Consider the following 17873-nt stretch of genomic DNA (forward strand, 5'->3'; position numbering starts at 1 on the left):
GTAATGATGGCTTTATCGTCATGTCTGCATGCAGGGAAAGCCTCTACAGACTGCTGCCTCAGACGACCCCCGAAAACATCACCAAGAACTTTGAACAGTACACTATTGATCCAGTAACCCGGTACCCCAACCTCAACTCCAACTGTGTTAGACCACACCAGGTAAGCTGGTATCGGATGACGAGCGATTGGGAAACATCAAACCCACCATGCTCTACGTTCGGTTTTATACCTAATTAAGCGTGTCCAGTAACATGATAGAAGCATTCACAGTTTGGCTGTGAGCTTTTTTCTCATCCTGGTGTGTTTGGTGATTGGCATATGGCTTCCTTCAAGCTCCGCCCCCTTTGCATCATCCCTTTATGAGCAGCGTGTGACACTAACCCCTCCCTCCCTGTGATCCTCTTTCCCTTCTCCCTTGTCTCAGGTGCGCCACCTGTACATAACGGGGGAATTGCAGCCCGAGTCCCTGGAGCGTGCTGCCTCATTCAGACGACCTGTTAATCTGGGCCGAAGAGGTCAGTGAATGCAGGATCGGTGTCCCCCCCCCCCCCGCCACAAGTCCTGGTCCCATGCGGGCTGGGCTTGTAAATAACAAAACCAAACAGCTCGTCCGCAAATAAAATCTGGCAGCATGTTTACGCTCGGCTAGACCAGACGATGTCGTCATGTGAGCGGCAGTGTTTCGTAACCGTGGGTGCGTGTAGTACCGCGGGTGATGCAGACACATGAGAAATGGAAGTGCCTCTCTCAAATTAGCTTGACAGTCGACACAGTTTATTAGCAGAAAGAGCACGGGATTGCCAGCATCAGATGCGATTTTATTTTAATCCGGTTCGGCGCTTACCACAGAGTCAAGCAGCAGTAGCGATTACTAACACACCACAGAGTAACAGTAATGAGGAAGGGGAATAAGAGCCAGAAGACAACAGAGGAGAGCAAACAATGCACATAGTTTAAGAGACAAAATTGCTCAAGGTCATCTGACTTCCCAGCCTTGTATCTATGGGTCACCATCAGTGGGTCATCACATCATCTGCGGTCATCAATCCTGTATCGACCCTTCGCTCTACCTGTGGTCCTACTATATTTATGGTATCAGTTGGTGTTCATCTCCAGTAAAGGTTATTCAGCCATGTGCACTACTGTGCAGTCTTAGGCAGTCAAAGAAAATGTTTATTACTATTGCTATGTTGATTATATTATTTAACATTAGAACATGTGCAAAATAAACAGCAACACATTAAAAAGTAATCAAGATTTTCTTCTGTTCTCCAAAAAGTAACTGATATCTTGTTGAATGGCTAGATGAACATCGCTTTAGTTCCCAAACATCTCCTCCAGGTGACCACAGTCATTCCATGTATTCATTAAACGTCTCCACCAGCTCAATTAATGAATTAACCTTTTTAGGAGAGATTTTGGCTAAGCTGACAGACTTTGGCAGACATAATATCATAGTTTCACACCAACACGAAGATCAAACTTTTGCACATCACGGTATAAGTGCGAGTGACTGTGTCAGCCTCAATTTTAACCAACAAATCAACGACGTGCACAAAACAGCCTTATAAAGTAATAATAAAATAATCTGCACACCTTTCTGCACCTGAGCAATGATTTCCTGGCAGAAGGTTGGTATTTCCAACTAAATTGTGCTGGGAACATTTTGTTTAGCAGTCTAACAATCTCCAGTCTAATGATAAGACCCATGATAAGATGCCCCGATGCCCTCAGTGAGATGAAAGTGCTCGGCCATTGTAGCCTGATTGCCAGCTGACAGTTGTTTTTAGCATTCTCTATCCAGTCCATCCTTCTATAATCACTACAACATATGCCATGTGACATACATTATATTTTAACATGTTCTGGCTCACTGTGAATATTTGGCGAATAACACTTTGAATTACTTCATTCAGTCATTAAGCTCCTAGACATAAAGTGCCTCCATTTTACCCTCGACTTGTGAAAACTGTAGATCTGCTTGTCAATGTCATCTAGACACAAAGACAATATGTGCGAGAAATGCATAGGTAGACCTCCTGTGAAGAATGGTAGAGCTTCACATTCCATGTTAAACAGTGAGACACGTCTTGACGAAAACATACGGCTGTGTTGTGCTCGGAAACTCTCCGCGTCTGTGTATTTGGCTTTAAGAAGAATTCTAAGGATAGTTCCAACTATGACCTCATTATATAACAGCCTGCGGTGTTCCAGAATTCTGCTTTTTTCTTCCAATTTTGGGTGGTTGAGTCGTTCTCATGGTCTCACTGTGCTGGATCTTGCCCACAGAGTCTGAGATCCGGCCCAGTCGGCTGCTGACGTGGTGTCAGAGGCACACGGAGGGCTACAGGAATGTGTGCGTGTCTGACCTCACTTCCTCCTGGAAGAGCGGTCTGGCGCTGTGCGCCCTCATCCACAACTTCAGAGCTGACCTCATGTAAGACATTACCGTGGCTGCCGCACTGATTACAGGACACACCGCACATTAATTAATGCCGACAGAGGCACTGACTGGCTTTCGATTTATCAAATGTCTTTGCTAACACGCTAATATGAAACTCGGACCCCATCTGGCTCGCAGCTGTTCCTTGGTCACCGCGGCGATGGTGATGTAAACATGCGTGTCTGTTGGCTGTTGTCAACATACTAACAGTTTACTCATAGAAATGCTGTCGTTTTTGTCCACTAGGCATATGTGTGGCCTTTTCAGATTTGTTCTGAGGCTCACCAGTGCACAGGCTTTGGGTCCGGTTAGTTAGATTCCAAGTAATCCATCATGGCCAATGTCAGTGGAATGCTGTTGAGGTTGTGTGGTCATGCATTTATATTTGCTTTTCAAGCTATTTATGCAGCTTAGTGAGGTCATATGAGATTACAGATTAAACAACAAGCTATACACATGTGGCTTGTCTTTGTTATCTGGTGGTGGTGACATATGACCTCAGCAGCATTCTGTAAGACAGCTGTTATGTCTAGAATTACATGTCAGATTTAGGGCTTTTACACTTTAATTTCATCATTGACCATTCAGAGCTTTAACCACAATGCGGGGATGTGTTGTATCTGAGTCCTTAAAGTGACTTTGTGAGATGGACCCCAAGAACAACAAACCTGTCCCCTGCCTATGAATAAAATTATTAAGGCTTAATAATTAATGCACATTTGTGATTAAAATCTCCGAATGGTCATGTAGAGGCGCCCCCTCTGATTGTTTTTGGCTAACAGGGTCCCCAAACTCCAGGACCCCCCGGCGATTGGCCGTTTGAATGATGGTAAATGTCACTGTCCACAGGTCTAGTGCCCTGTTTTCATTTTTAGCACAGATGCACAATTTTTAAGTTTTTAAGTCTTTTGGCATGAAAGCCGTTTAACTGGCAGCAATATACAATTTGTTTTTTTGTTATTGTGTCGCAAGCCTGTGATTAATCAATGCAATACTGCGCCTTCTTTTCAAGGTGGTCTGTCACCTCTGCCAGTGAAATTTGTACGCTTCTGTTTCGTCCATCTTACGCCATGAATCTCATATTCAAATGTAACAGTGGCCTATAAATTTCACTAGCCGTTTCTTCACATGTGTGTGTGAGACCGCAGAGAATCCTGAGCTCCTTCTGATACTAGACCATGTGAAACTCTGCTGGAGAAATATTTGGACATCATTTCAGTGAACTTCCATGAGCTATAAGGAGGACCTCGGGTAGTACAATGTTCTATTAGCATTTCCTGCATGTGTCTTTATTGATGTGTGGTCTCTGTTGTCTCCTTAGTGATTTTGATTCGCTCAATGAAGAGGAAAGTGCCAAAAATAACCAAATGGCCTTCGATATCGCCGAGCGCGAGTTTGGCATCCCGCCTGTCACCACCGGAAAGGAGATGGCATCCGATAGGGATCCGGACAAGCTCAACATGGTGTTGTACCTCTCCAAGTTCTACGAGATGTTCCGTGGTGACCCCATACCAGCATCAGGTGACCTTAACTGAGTGTTTTGACTCTGCCTTTGGTTTGGATGGTGCTCTAAGCCAGTTATGTTTGAACTGAAATAAGTAAACAAAAAACAGAAAATCTCGATAATTTCATTTCATGTCTTCCATGAAGGTTGACCTTATGGTATTATTCCCCAAAGTGAACTATGGTTATTATATTACCTCCCTTGTGAAAAGAATTACAGAAATTATGTATCCTAGAAACATCTAAGCTTTCGTGTGTTAAACCTGGACATTTTACTCACATGTATCTTTTGTGTGTGATTTTATGGATGCATGATTTCTTGAGCATTGTGCATACATTGTTGTTTCCCGTAATTCTGATTCACATCAGTACTTTGAATGAAATGTAATTTGAATGAAACGTATTTGTATGTACATATTATTATGGTCTGTCCCAGGCTTCAAAAGGGAAACTGATCAAAATGAAGATTATTCTGGAAAGATCGCCAACTCCATTTCCAATTTAAAGAACTTGTCACTGCCAAGAAAGCGGATACCAAAGGTATTGCTCATGCATTTTCATGTTGCTAAACATGTTACTGAAATATTTTCTTGTGGCAACTTAATGCAGGGCAGAAGTTAGAACAAGCCCAGAATGGCTTTGTTTGAACATCTTGGTAGGAAATCAAGAAAAATGGAACACTGTAAGGACAGGACTATACATTCAAATAAACTGGGGTTAGATGACAGGGAAAATCCATTCATTTTTACAGGCAAATCAAGGGAGGAAATTGATTTGTTCATTTCTTTCAGGGTGAGCAGAAGTCTGATGATAAGGACACGATAAGCAAAAGGCGAAGAAAGTACAGCAATTATTTGGAAGAGGTAGGTATGAATTTGTGGATTTTGGCATCCATTTACACCCATTAATAACCTCAATACCATTTATTTAGCTAGTTGCATTGCACATTTAAGTAGTTTAGCCAAAGTACAATCCTCAGGGGTCCTTTTACAGACTTTAAGAGCCTGCAGTGTCATTGGTCTACCAGACATTCTGCTCTCTGCTGGCAGTCCTGACCTTAAAGTCCTTGTAAGGCTTGATCCGATTCCACCGGCTACACCACAGCCACGCCCCCCATTACCGCTCGTCCTCCCTGGTGTCTTGACAGCTGTACCTGATTCTCCTAAATGTCTAGGCTGTTTAACCGGCCTGTGTGAGAAATTGTCGTCCTATGTCAGTTTATCGAACATCTCAGCCCTGTTTTTACTGGATGCTTGATTCCAATTTCTTGACATTTGCTTCTGTTCCTGACTACGACTCTCATCTCCGGTTTTGGTTTCCTGTTCGCTCTGCGTTTGGGTCCCCTATCCCTGAGCTATCTCATTACAGTCCTGGTACTTCCTGTTGTTTTTTTTTTCTTCACTAGGCCACCAACTTCCCCAGTCAGACTGCCAACTCTGTGGGCGAGGACACAAATCTGAAGGAGAATAAGGTCAAATTCATGGCCACCAAGCTGCAAGCAAAGTTTGAGGAGAATGCCCCCAGCTGCTCTCTCCGCAGGCAGGTCAGACACCCCTTGATCCTTGTCCTGTAAGCTCCCCTTAAAGGAGGGTACCCCCTACTCGGGTTGAGTTACTGCCCTTATGTCCTACATAAACCATTATACTACTCAGTAGCGGTCAACTTTGAACCTTGATGTTTTTTTTTATTATTTGGTTTCACAGTTACATCTGGACCTATATATGACATTTTAAGATATTACCGAAGAATCAAACCCTTATGCTTGATAAAACGTACAATGGAAGCATGACATCAGTTTCTGCTACGTTAGGAATGCATGTGAGTTACAGAGTTAATGATTCCAACCAGAACATGGCCATTGTACTAATACAGATGTTCAAATAGTTCTGTTGAATTCTATTCAATTTTCTGTGTAGAAGCTATAACAGTTGATTATATTCAACTCAGAACACAGGTATCAGCATTCTACTTGGCAGTACAGGGCACAGATCAAGTTATAATCTGGAGCTATTGCACGTTTCTGCTAATTAGACATTTGCTTATACAGACACTCCTCTACTTACGAACTTTCAACTCACAAACTTTCAGACATACGAACGAAGAGGACTGTAAGTCCAAATGGTGTTCCTTGGGCTTCCATTTCCTGTCCGCAACATCAATTTTTTTTTTCTGCGCGCCAATTCCGTCTAGTACGACTTCTGGCCGCTACTCCCACCGCGCAGCAGCGTAGCGTGCGTACTCCCAGCATCCTAGTTCTTTGTACTTGTGTATACCCTTAAAATGATGTTGAATAATGACTTACGAACATTTCAAGTTACGAACGGCCATTTGAAACGTAACTCATTCGTAAGTAGAGTAGCGTCTGTATTTATTTTGTACATCCAGGAGAGCTGGGACCTCCTTGTTTTAGCAGCCAGGACCTGAATCCATACCAGTAGTCAATGTAGCATATTAGCTCAATTGAACTTGAAAGATTAACTCAAGTTGCGTGACATAAAACTGAACAGCTAATATTACCATTGGTTCATTGTTCTCGTTCTCTGAGGGTTTTTTTTTCCAACAGGGAACAGTTTATCACTCAGGCTGATTTGTTATTCAGAAACGTATTCTGATACTTATCACGTTCTATGGAAGGTCCTTTCTCAGCATCTACTGTAGAAAACTATCATAAATCTACACATTCCCTGGAGTGATTAAGGCAGTGACACCCAGACTGACGTGACCAATGCTGCAGTGTTCCCTTTGTAGGCATAAAGACCTTGTGTTTAACAGTCAGGTAGTATTTACAAAGAGCTGGTGTATTTGCTTAAGGCAGGGCTGGGCCTCTGTTTGTTGTGGTCTCCCCTGCATTTGCATCGCATTCCAATGGCAGCAGCGTCTAAGCTGTGCAAAGTAAGACACTGGCTTTTGGGACATTTTAAACAAATATGGAAGAATTTATTATGTTGTTTATGCAAGTAGATGGAATAGTTTAGACATAAGACATTGCCCTGAGCAAAGCTGCACTGTTCCTAAATGAATCTGAAGTAGTAAATATGACATAAGCTGGTCGCTCATTTGGGATCTGGTATATTTGGGATATAATATATGCATCAACTGGCAACCCTGCAAGTTAGCTCTGTGGTTTAATATATTTTATGCCGTTATTTCTTGCATAACAGTTCTTGTAAGTGAACTTTCCTTTCCTTCCCTTTCCTCTCCTCTCCTTTCCTCTCCATTCCTTTCCTTTCCTTTCCTTTCCTGCTAAACCCTTCTACCAAACCTCGCCTCTCCTGACGTATGTCACCGCTTCTAAAACCTAAAGACCGAGTCTGACTTGGCCACGGCGAAGCCCCCCCGGCCTCGCTCTCTCGACCTTGTCGAGAACCCTCGCTTTGCCAGACCCAAGGACCAAGCCCCGCCTCCCCCTTCATCAAAAAGGCAGGTATGGGCAGCTGCTCTGGACGCACACCGCACGGATCGACACCCCGCGAGGGAAAACCTCAAATGAAACCAAAAGCGGATTTTAAATGACTAGATGCGCGGCATTGGTGTGTGACTTGGCGGGTTATGGGAGTGTGTCTGTGATTTGGAGGTCGTAGGTTCAAATCCCGGGATCAGCAGATGCCCTTGCCCCAGTCACTCCTGGAACTGGATGACCCTTCCTTCAGAAAAATGTCTCACTTTGGATAAAAGCGTCTGCTAAATAAATAAACATGAGCCAGCTAAATCCCTTACATAAGTCCCCCTTCTTGCTGTCGGGTTGTGTTTACTGCCTCCACGGCAAGGTCACCTGCGGGCAGCCCGGAGACCAGAGCCCCGCCGTCACACGCAGACTCTCTTTCCCGTTCCAGCTAGCCCCCCTTGCGAAATGCGCACTGGAATGCGGCACCTCGCCCCCGCCTAGCCCCCCTCCGTACATTCCCAGGGAGCCCCGACAAACGCGCAGCCGGCCCGAGGCCGGCAACTCCGCCCACGTGGATTACCCAGAGTCCCCGGCTTCTTGCCACTCAGCGGTGCTGGTCGTGTCCGGAATGCTCCGGCGGCTCCGATGCCTGGAGGATCATATCAGCGAGGTGACCAGCTGCCCTGCCTGCCTGCGTCCAGCCTGCTGGGCGTCTGCTTTGGGTTTAGGTGCTGCGCTGCACATTTACATTGATTCTAGTGGAGATTAATTTACTTGCTCTTCTAGTATATTTCCCTATAAAATATTTACTATACTTTACTATGGCTGGTAAAATGTATTGCGGCAGTTACTAACGGCACAATTGGCATAATTTCAGGAGATTTCTGTTTCACCTCTATGCAGGCTGTCGCCTTTCCTCAGCAGGTCCCAAACTGCTTCCTCTCTCGATGCAAAAAAAAAAAAAAACACTTTTCATACCAACACAACATCCATGCAAATGGAAATCCCCGAGCGAGATTTAGCGTGCGCTAAATGGCTAATTGTGTTACAGTTCTAGACTGGCTTAGAGGTGGCGCTCGTTCACGGTCTGCCTTTCCTCCCCCTTGCCTGTCGGGACCACGCAGAAGAGAGCTCAGACGCAGAAAGCTAGGGAGTTTCAGAAAAAAAGTATCAAAGAGAAGGCCGTCCACCTCAGCTCCTTGTTCTCTGACCCCATCCAGGTGACTGCTTCCTGCTGTGCTATGCTAGCCTTGCTTTGCCACAGCGCCCCCCTCTGCACATTCTGTGGTATTAACTGCTACCGTCATGCCCATTTGACTATAATAATGCACATAATTTGACGCTGCGTTTTAAAAATCTCCAGCATTTAATAACTGTAACATTAGTCTTTACTGTGACTATTGAGTAGTGTGAATGGGCTTCTACATGGTCATTAAGAATTTATAATGCTTTTTATTATTAATGCCTTTTATTAGCAAAAAATACCTCTCTTACTAAAAGACTTATAAGTAACCCCAGTAAATAATGTGCTGGTTTTGCACAGCCACTGTCATTCATCTGTCCATCTTCCAGCTGCTTCTCCAATGCTGGATAGCAGTTGAGCGGCAGTCATTGAGCTGAAATTTATTTTGTAATCACTCGGTCCTGATTAGCATTGTCTGTCTGAGAGGATGTCTGGTTAATCCAGGAATATCTTTCTCGGAACAATGCTTATGATGCTACTGTGAAGGTAGAGCTTCTCTCCGAGTGTTTTGGAGGCACGTATTGAACCAAAAAGGATGTTGATACGATTCTTGTTCCCTGCGGTTCTGATCTTTAAAGGCAGAACTAATGCCCAAAGACAGCAGGAGGTGTTTTTCCTCCCGATCACACAAGACGATAATTCTCGGTGATTAGATGATCCCGCGGTGGTCTGGTGCAGCCAGTCAGAGGCTTTCGGCCGCCGCCGAGCACTTTACTTTGTCTGATCGCCAAGCACCCAGGCCGCAGTAACAGCAAAAGCCCGCTCCGTGCTCACTTAGCCCTGATGGTTGACCTCCTCTTCATCCACCACCCCCCCCCCCCACCCCGCCCACCCCTATTTTGCCCCCATCTCATTATTGGGAATTCCCCTTTCCAACTGGCCTGTTTGCTCTGCACAGACCCACTCGCCTGCTGCCAGGCCCAAACCCTCCACCAGCCAACCTCCCCCAGAATCCTCTGCTCTTTGTTATTCTTCTCCCGCCTTGGTCCCGTCTCCTCCCGGCCAAAGACAGCAGGTAAAAAACCGGCAGAACCCCCATCCCCCCCCCTACCCCCCCCCCCCAATCCGCCTCTCTCCTCATAGCGGCATGGGTTGATAGCAGCCGTGGCCCGCAAACACGCACAGCTGTGCCCGGGAGGTTTCCGCGCTGTTTGGAGATCCCCGCTGGCTCCCCCATTCCCCGGGGGGGCTGTTAGTCAGACACACAGACGGATGTTGCTGCATTTCATTCCGGTTTGTCATTCATGCCTCAAGTCCTCCGCCCCCAGTCTCTGCATGATCCCGTGCTCCTGTGTCTGAGTAAAAAAAAATGGAACAAGAAGAAAAATCACTAAGGAGGCAGAGGGACATGGGGAACCTTGGGGACACGGTGGCCGATGTCACCTCCTGCCCCAGCACACTACCCAGAGCCCCCCCAGTTCATTCAATCGCCCTTCATTCACATCACATTCACATCACCTGTCAGTGGAGTTTGTCAGAGTGTGTTAATGAAGGGTTTTGGTTATGAATTAGCACTCTAAAGTAATTACAGCGATAATCATAGATGCCGGAGCCCCACGGGTGCGCTTGATGTATAATCTTCTTGTTTATATAGTAACATGCCAGTTGACAAAGCGAGAGACCCTCTGAGGTGTGACTCGTCCTGTCTGCCGTTCCTTCTCTGACCCTCTCTCGTCACGTTCTGCTGGATGCCGCGTCCCCTGTCCTTTCGCCGGAATTAACTCTGTTCTTTCCTCTGGTCGTAGTGCGACGGTAATAGCAGCTCGCGTCTGATTTTTCCAAAAGCTGCAGAAATGCCTCAAGCTAGTGAGCCTCAGAACGTCACGTCTTCAAAGCAGGTAGAGAGGTGGCGGTGGGGTGCATACCTGCATGGATCGCCTGCTTGTTTAGCGGTATTTTTGTTCACTTACGATGGCCTTTAACCAAAAAAATCAAGTTATTCTGCACGAAGAAAAACTGCTGGTATGTTTGGGCTTTTTTAAACAGGACAACTAATTCACTACTTAAAACAACAACTACTGTTTACTATTATGCTTTTTGTGATCGCCACCCCCCCTAACTTCACTGATTGCTATGAGAGAGTGTCCCTCTAGCCCAACTTCATTAGCAGCCCACTTTATCTTCATTACTCATTGGAACCAGAAGAAAACAAATAATTTTTAGAGGGCAGTAGATAGTGGCTCTGGAAAGGCACACTGCCATGAAATGTGTCTCTCCGCTTAGGACACCCCGCCTTACGCATATACGCCTTAGGGTTGCGTGCTGACGGTGGCTTGGGCGGTATTGCGGTCATCCCCGGCCCCGCCCCCGCTCAGCAAATTTTGTTTTTTAAACTACCGTCAAAATACTCTATACCACAGTATAATGTCTGAACAATATGAACTAGTTACTGAAGTCTAATGCTGGCTGATGGGGGGGTGGTAAAATTTACTGACCGCTTGGGGCAGGATTATGACGGTCAAACTTTTGGCTAATTTTACTGCCGCTGGATAGTGGGATGACTGATTTCCGGAACATTGTGCATCATTCACTTCGCAGAGACGCCAGGACTCCTGGGAGAGGTGGGCTGTCTGCAGTTTGGACGTTTGTTTCCATTTTGGATATTGATCTGATACTCAAAAACTGCTGCATGTATCTCAGATTAATACGACATATTCAGATTAAGCACTACACTGGGATGCCACAGCAGATCATAGATGCTTTCCCAGTACTTGGGTGTTTCTCAATACCAAGACCGTAAAGATCGTACTTGTGTTCTTGGCAAGAGCTATCTTGCTAACTCGTCTTCCAAGAACGAACTTGGGACCCAGTGAATCATGGGATCCGTCTTATTTAGTGAGGATGTCATCACTACACCCTTGATATTTGGGGCGGGGCAAAAACGACATCCAGGGATTTTTACCGTCTTTTGTACTTCTGTTCTTAGTATTGGAACTGGTCTTCGGCAATGGAAGATGACATAAAATGAGTGTGCAAGAACACAAGTACAGTGAAGTATGCGTATTGGGAAACATCCCCTGTCCATATCTCACTGGCCACTGTTTGCCCTATCAGAGCTCAGAAAGCTTTCATCTGTTTTCCTGTTGCCTCTTTCTCTCTCTTGCCCTCTTTCTCTCCACCTTGCCTTTTTCCTCAGAGCTGGGCCCTGTCCCCTTGTCCCTCTCACAGCCCTGTCCTCCCTTTCTCTCCCTGTCTCCGCCTTGCCCTGTCAGCGGACCGTGGGGAAGGTGTCCCTGGTCATAGGTGCCATGGCTGAAACACTAGCCACGCTCTATGAGACCGATCACAGGCCTCACGCCATGCGTCTTCCTGCCCCACTGGTAAGCAGCCCAACTGGAGTGGGCAAGCCAGAAGTCCGTGCCCGCTGAAGCAGTACTTCACCTGGAATATAAAACAGTTTAAATATGTGGTGCATGGGCGGCCGATGAATGTGTCCAGCAAGTGTCCAGCATGCACGGTATTTCAGTTAATGGAAGCCCCAGCCAGCTGCCTTCTGCCGGGTCCTGCTGAGTAGAACCAGAAATATTCAGCAAGTATGAGACACAGCAGATGGACCCGCAGCAGCTGAATCTCACTCCGCCCTGCAGGCCACTTTCGATCCCTTTGGGAGCTGCATTTCTGACATAAGAAGTGCATCTTTGTGCCACGCAAGCATGATTTTTTTGTGTTGGTTCTCGCCCTAAAGAACAGCGGCCCTTCATGAAGTAGCCTAAGGCTACTTTTCCACCACACCCCCAGTTTGGTGATTTCGGCACTTTCCCTTTTCCATTGACTTGTGGCCGTGCACTAGTACCAAAAGTTCAAGTGCCTAAAGTACCAAACCAGCTGAGGTACTTTTTTGGTAATTCGGTACTTTGGAGTGGGACTTGCAAAGTGTTCATTGTCAATTTGGTTATTAAGCTAATAGCAATGCAGCACCATGCAACCACTGAGCTGCAAACTCAGAAAACAATGATAAACAGAGTAAAAAATAATAATAATACAATAATAGTCATGATAAAATATGTGTGGAGAAATGAAGAGACTCGAGCTTTAATTGCGATCTGGTCAGAAGAACAGATATAACAAGATCGGGATGGTATGACAAGAAATTAAAAAAATATTTTGTATAATATTCTAGGGCAGTATGGTGTTGGAAAAAACAGAATATATCACAGTGTGATTTTGTTGTAAGAAATATCGGGATATTTATTTGTAAAGCAAAAAGGAGTTTGAACGGATGAAAATGACTGGAAAGCGCATGCAGCTCTCATGCAGAAGCAGTTGCGGTAAACTTTACACTGATTGTTTCAACATATACTTGGTAATCTAGAACATGGAACAGTCGTTAAAACTGCAATGCTTGCAAATTTTTGTTACCTATGATAAAGTAAAAACATTTTAGTGAAACTTCAACCCCTGAAGTTCTGAATAGTGTGAAGGTATGAAAAAGCCTGTCGCAGTCTTTGCAGTACGAGAATTGCATGTGCATAAAATGCTATGTTGGTAATAATATCACACATCACCCAGCCGTGTAATATGCTATAGCCATTTTTCAAATTCTTTACTTTTCTGAAGTACCAAAATAGGAATTTCCTATAAGGCGGAAAAGAATGTAAATCAACTGGTTATTTCTGTTATCTATTACATCACATCATTATTGTGTGACATCAGGTAAGGACCTGAGACCTAAAACTTGTCGAGAATCATAATGCACTATAACAGTGTTAGTAGAAGTATAGACCAGTGATTCAGGTTACCGTGATTTTTTTTCCCAGCCATGTGGTATTTGCTCCAAAAAATTTGAGAAGCCACTGGTGAAGACAGTGACTGCAGTGCTTGTGGTGCAGGGGTGGGGAACCTGTTCCATGGAGAGCCGGTGCGGGTTTTTGGGGTGACCTCTCCATCAGCCAATAATAAAGCAGTGGTTCTTGGCTCCAGTCCTGGGGACCCGCTGTTATTGGCTGATTGTGAGGTCATCCCAAAAACCCGCACCGGCCCTCCATGGATCAGGTTCCCCACCCCTGTTGTTGTGGGAAGCATCTAACCTGTGGTCTAGATGGCTTTATAGGAAAATCTTCTGATAATTCTCACATCAATGTGCCAAAACTTGCCATCTTGATACGTGTGAAGATGTGAGGGCAGCAAGCCTGCGTTATTGACCAGTCTTTCGTTGGTGGCCTCAAAGCCCTTGACAGTGAATCTGATGCTGGATCTACCCCCCATCCCCCATTTTCCCAGGGTTCCCTGCGGAGGGAGTTCCCGCCAAGCCTGGGCGGCAGTGACACGTGCCACTTCTGCCAAAAGCGTGTGTACGTGATGGAACGGCTCAGTGCTGAGGGGCTGTTCTTCCACAGGGAGTGCTTCCGCTGTGACACCTGCAGTACCACACTCCGCCTGGGGGGGCAGGCTTTCGACTCCGACCAGGGTACGGACGGAACATGCAAAATGTTTACTGCTGTTTTTAATAATAATTATTTATTGTTATTATTATTATGCCATCACTTGGCAGGTGGAGGTATTTCTTCAAAGTTTATGGCTTTACAATAATTCTGTATTTTAAAAAATTAATCATATCAATTCACAATACACGAACTCAGCCATACTCCTGCTGCCATGGAGACGTGCGTAATTTGTCAGATAATGTAAGCCATTGTCTTTTCTTCCTGCATTACCATTTGTAACTGATACCTGTGTTTATAGGCAAGTTCTACTGCAAGCTTCATTTCGCTCAACAGAAAGCACTCATCAAGCACAGGAGGAGGACAGTCGAACTCCAGAAGGTAACCGGAGAAGCTCGCAAATGATCAGTACAAGCCGTCTTCTATTTTAAGCTCTGGAAGACCTTAATCTGCACAGTGACACATATATATCAGTTAGTGTAGCAAAATGGTCCTTGAAAATTTTGACGGTAACTGACTTACTTGGATGTCTTTAGATCTTAAGCTTGTAAATGTACTCCAAACAGTGTGTCATGTGACTTTGTTTTAGGGGGATCAGGAGGTGGGGGCCCAGGGGGGCTCGGTGACGACGGCCCCCGATGGGAAAGTTCCCCACTCAGCCGACAGTGTCCCGGAGAGCCAGCCAGCAGGTACTGCCAGCTCTTTCTTTAGGAGAAGCCTGATGCCCGTGACGTGGGCCTTGACGGAGGTGCCCCGCCAGCTGTCCCGCCGTCTCTGTGGCGCCGCGCGGGCCGCCGGCCTCCACCTGGGGGAGCATGCGGCGGAGTACGGCTTCCTGTTCGAGCTGCTGAGCCTGGGCCTGCCGCTGCTGTGCGTGCTGCACGAGGTGGTGGCCCAGATGCTGGAAGAGGTCGGGCCCCTTTCCACCCACCAGCTGGTGCTGTGGGCAGAGCAGCAGCTGGGGGTCAGGCTCCTGTAACAAGCCCCAGGCCTACGGGTCTACACCCAGTTAGGGGTCTACACCCAGTTAAGGGTCTACACCCAGTGCGGCACGGTACCTTGTGTTCGGATGATGGCCGCTGTCTGACCATGTACACAAGCACTTGCTTCTTACTCTGCTGGTACAGATTCTTGGGATATTGAATCAAGCTGACTGATTGGCCTGAAGTAGATGTTATAACAATTTTTTCTATTGGGATATCAGCCAAACAGGAAGTGCTTTAAAAGGCTGTTTGTGATCTTGAATGAATAAATGCACAACCTCTAGCATGGCGGAGGGTTATGTGCACTTTGGGATGGTGGCTTTTACGTCACCTGTAAAGTTATGCTGTCCAGTTCAAACCAGGCTATCTGATACTGACTGAAGAACTATTTGTACATCTGGCTTATTCAGCTTCCAGCCTTGATTTGTTTTTTGGGCTCAGCTCAGGTTACAGGTTTTTTTTTTTTACTAAAAAGTAGCCAAAGTGGACTCACTGGAAGCACTTTATTTGAGGAGCTGACAGGGCTGTACTTTCTGGATGGGACAGAGCCGGCGAGAGTCCTCCGGCTGCAAACGATCAGGAGCATGATGCTGTTCCTTTGCCTTATAAACCGCGTTACGTTCTGACCAAAGCCTTGTTAGCCATGGTATTACCAAGCATTTAGCAATTGACAAACATTAGTTTTTTTAGCAGCATTTAGCATTTACTATTAAGAAACGGTTCCTGAAAACTAGCTGTGACCATAAATGTAAATATTTTTATCATGCACTGTATTTGTAATTTTTTCTCTTTCCATTGTTATAGTATACATCATGCGTTGGACAACTGTCGACAGTTTTAGGACTTGTCAGGCTATAAGAAAATGTTTACACTCAAAATCAGGACTTTGCATATTGCTGTATTTTGTATCCTCTTCTGAAACTGATCAGTATTTTGCGGTGTAAGATGGAGCAATACATTGGATTGCAGGGAGTAATATCTTTACTGGTGGCAGTTTACATTGCACATCTTTGTACATCATAATACTGTACATTTGATAAATGCAGGTTAGAGGTATTCAGTCAACTTGTTCCTTTCTATTATCAAGAGGTTTAGCAAATATTTTATGAATGAAAGTGAACACTTTGAATAGGGAGGCCTACTTGCTAAGATACTTGGTGAAATTTTTGTGTTATTAATTATGAATTAAGTATTAATTAAACGTTAAGCATTGGCACACGTTCATGATAACAGAATTCAACATGTTGAACTGAATACTAGCATTTCAAATGCCACGACTGTCTGTTTGATCTCTGTGGGAGATTCGAAATGTCACTTAAATCGTCTGCAGTCATGTAAAACGGCTCAGATGTTCATGTGTGTTTGTATGGACATATTTCATCCGACATCCATATTTGAAGGGTCTTGGACAGATACAATGTTATGTTTATCAAAAGCTTTCTGTTTTGTAGAGCACTGATGCCATTTTGTGCCTTATGTTCGTTCAGCTGAGCGTTGCCACATCAGTCACAGTAGAGTAATTCACTTTTGTATGTTGTGACTGGTATCCACTGGAACGTGGATAAAATCATTCTGCTGCATGGAACACAAGAAACCTTCTGTTGGGAGAACCAAATGATTCCACATGAATATTAAGTATTACAATCACACGATTATCCCAAAAGAACCACCATGTGGTTGATTCACTGTCTGAACCTACTGCTTGCACAGCGTGAAGCTAAATGATGTTTGTTAATTAATCATGCAGTCATGGTTTACTCTATTCTGTGTGTAGGAATGTACTTTATGTGTAGCGGTGGAAGCATGAGATTGCAAGTCGAAAGTGAGAGGTTACAGTCCCACGTATTATGTTAACAAGATGCAGGAAAACCAATGAATTCCAATGAAAAAAGACAGTAACACTTTACATAAGGCCATGTTTTAGTAATTTATAAACACATTCATAGCAAATAATAATGCATTCATAAAGCATTATAAACATGGCTATAAGTATTTATCAAAAGGCAATGTTACAGCAATGTTTATTATGCATTATGAATGCTTTATGAAGCTCTCATCTACAGTGCGCTATGTATATCTTTATAATGCATCATAATGGTTGCTATAAGCATTAAGGGTGCTTTTTACTGCATTATAAAGGTGTCTATAGTGTATTATATTTTTCTATATTCATAATTCATAATAAACATGGCCATAATGTGTTATGCCTTTTTATAAATATTTATAGCCATGTTTATCATGCATTATGAATGTGTTTATAAACTACTAAAAACATGGCCTTAAATAAAGTCTTACCAAAAAGGATTATATACTATATTCAAAGGATTATAGTAACAGCACAGCTATTATTCATGGAATGTTGAGAATATTCTGTCTGACTCTGCCAGGCCATGTCTTCCAGACTCTTCATTTCACCCACTTTCTTATGGTTACATGTTTATATGGACATTTCTGTGACTCTTACTAATACGTGATTTCTACCTGTTCTCTTTTCCCACCTTTCCTTTCCCAATTTTCATTATTCCATTTTGTCCTGATTTACTTGTAGTTTGTTTCGAGTTTCCACTGCTGCAACCTCTGATTGGCTGAATCGTGACAGCAGGAAGGTGATGACCTGCATGGTCATGTGGTCACATGCACTACTTCTGATTGGCTGCCTTCATGAATCAGAATTAACCATTCATGTTGAGAATGCTGGGTCTTGTGTATTAAAGCATGCAAACTCTTTTTGACACCTCTGTCATCCACATTGTCTGCACCTTCAGAGCCTCTAAATTAGGGAAAAGATAGCAAATAAAAATAGCTGCACATTTTAGGAGCCAAAACGTATTTAGTTGCACTTTTGAGCTTGTCACACTAACCGGCATGTTCTGACCATGCATCTGCTTCTGACATCCCTATCCTGCGTGCTGGAGGCCTGAGTGTCTGAGAGA

General features: G+C 44.6%; 1 protein-coding gene across 18 annotated transcripts in view; it reads left to right on the forward strand.

The window, feature by feature from the left end:
* mical2a (microtubule associated monooxygenase, calponin and LIM domain containing 2a) overlaps window positions 1-17873 on the forward strand; it is a 61389-nt gene that overhangs the window by 25200 nt on the left and 18316 nt on the right. For 4 of the 18 annotated variants that reach the window (XM_072718259.1, XM_072718256.1, XM_072718257.1 and 1 more), the window contains exons 10-25: window positions 35-161; window positions 427-517; window positions 2292-2439; window positions 3767-3966; window positions 4385-4488; window positions 4740-4811; window positions 5354-5491; window positions 7253-7372; window positions 7782-8003; window positions 8458-8553; window positions 9475-9591; window positions 10362-10414; window positions 11713-11896; window positions 13797-13983; window positions 14259-14338; window positions 14547-14646. In XM_072718259.1, coding sequence (XP_072574360.1) covers window positions 35-161; window positions 427-517; window positions 2292-2439; window positions 3767-3966; window positions 4385-4488; window positions 4740-4811; window positions 5354-5491; window positions 7253-7372; window positions 7782-8003; window positions 8458-8553; window positions 9475-9591; window positions 10362-10414; window positions 11713-11896; window positions 13797-13983; window positions 14259-14338; window positions 14547-14646 — 2039 coding nt within the window. Of the gene's footprint in view, window positions 1-34; window positions 162-426; window positions 518-2291; window positions 2440-3766; window positions 3967-4384; window positions 4489-4739; window positions 4812-5353; window positions 5492-7252; window positions 7373-7781; window positions 8004-8457; window positions 8554-9474; window positions 9592-10321; window positions 10415-11712; window positions 11897-13796; window positions 13984-14258; window positions 14339-14546; window positions 17547-17873 lie in introns of those variants that run through there. The other 14 variants (XM_023790814.2, XR_011993853.1, XM_072718260.1 and 11 more) reach the window with 14 other exon arrangements.

Source organism: Paramormyrops kingsleyae, chromosome 11 (genome assembly GCF_048594095.1).
Source record: "Paramormyrops kingsleyae isolate MSU_618 chromosome 11, PKINGS_0.4, whole genome shotgun sequence".
NCBI lineage: Eukaryota > Metazoa > Chordata > Actinopteri > Osteoglossiformes > Mormyridae > Paramormyrops > Paramormyrops kingsleyae.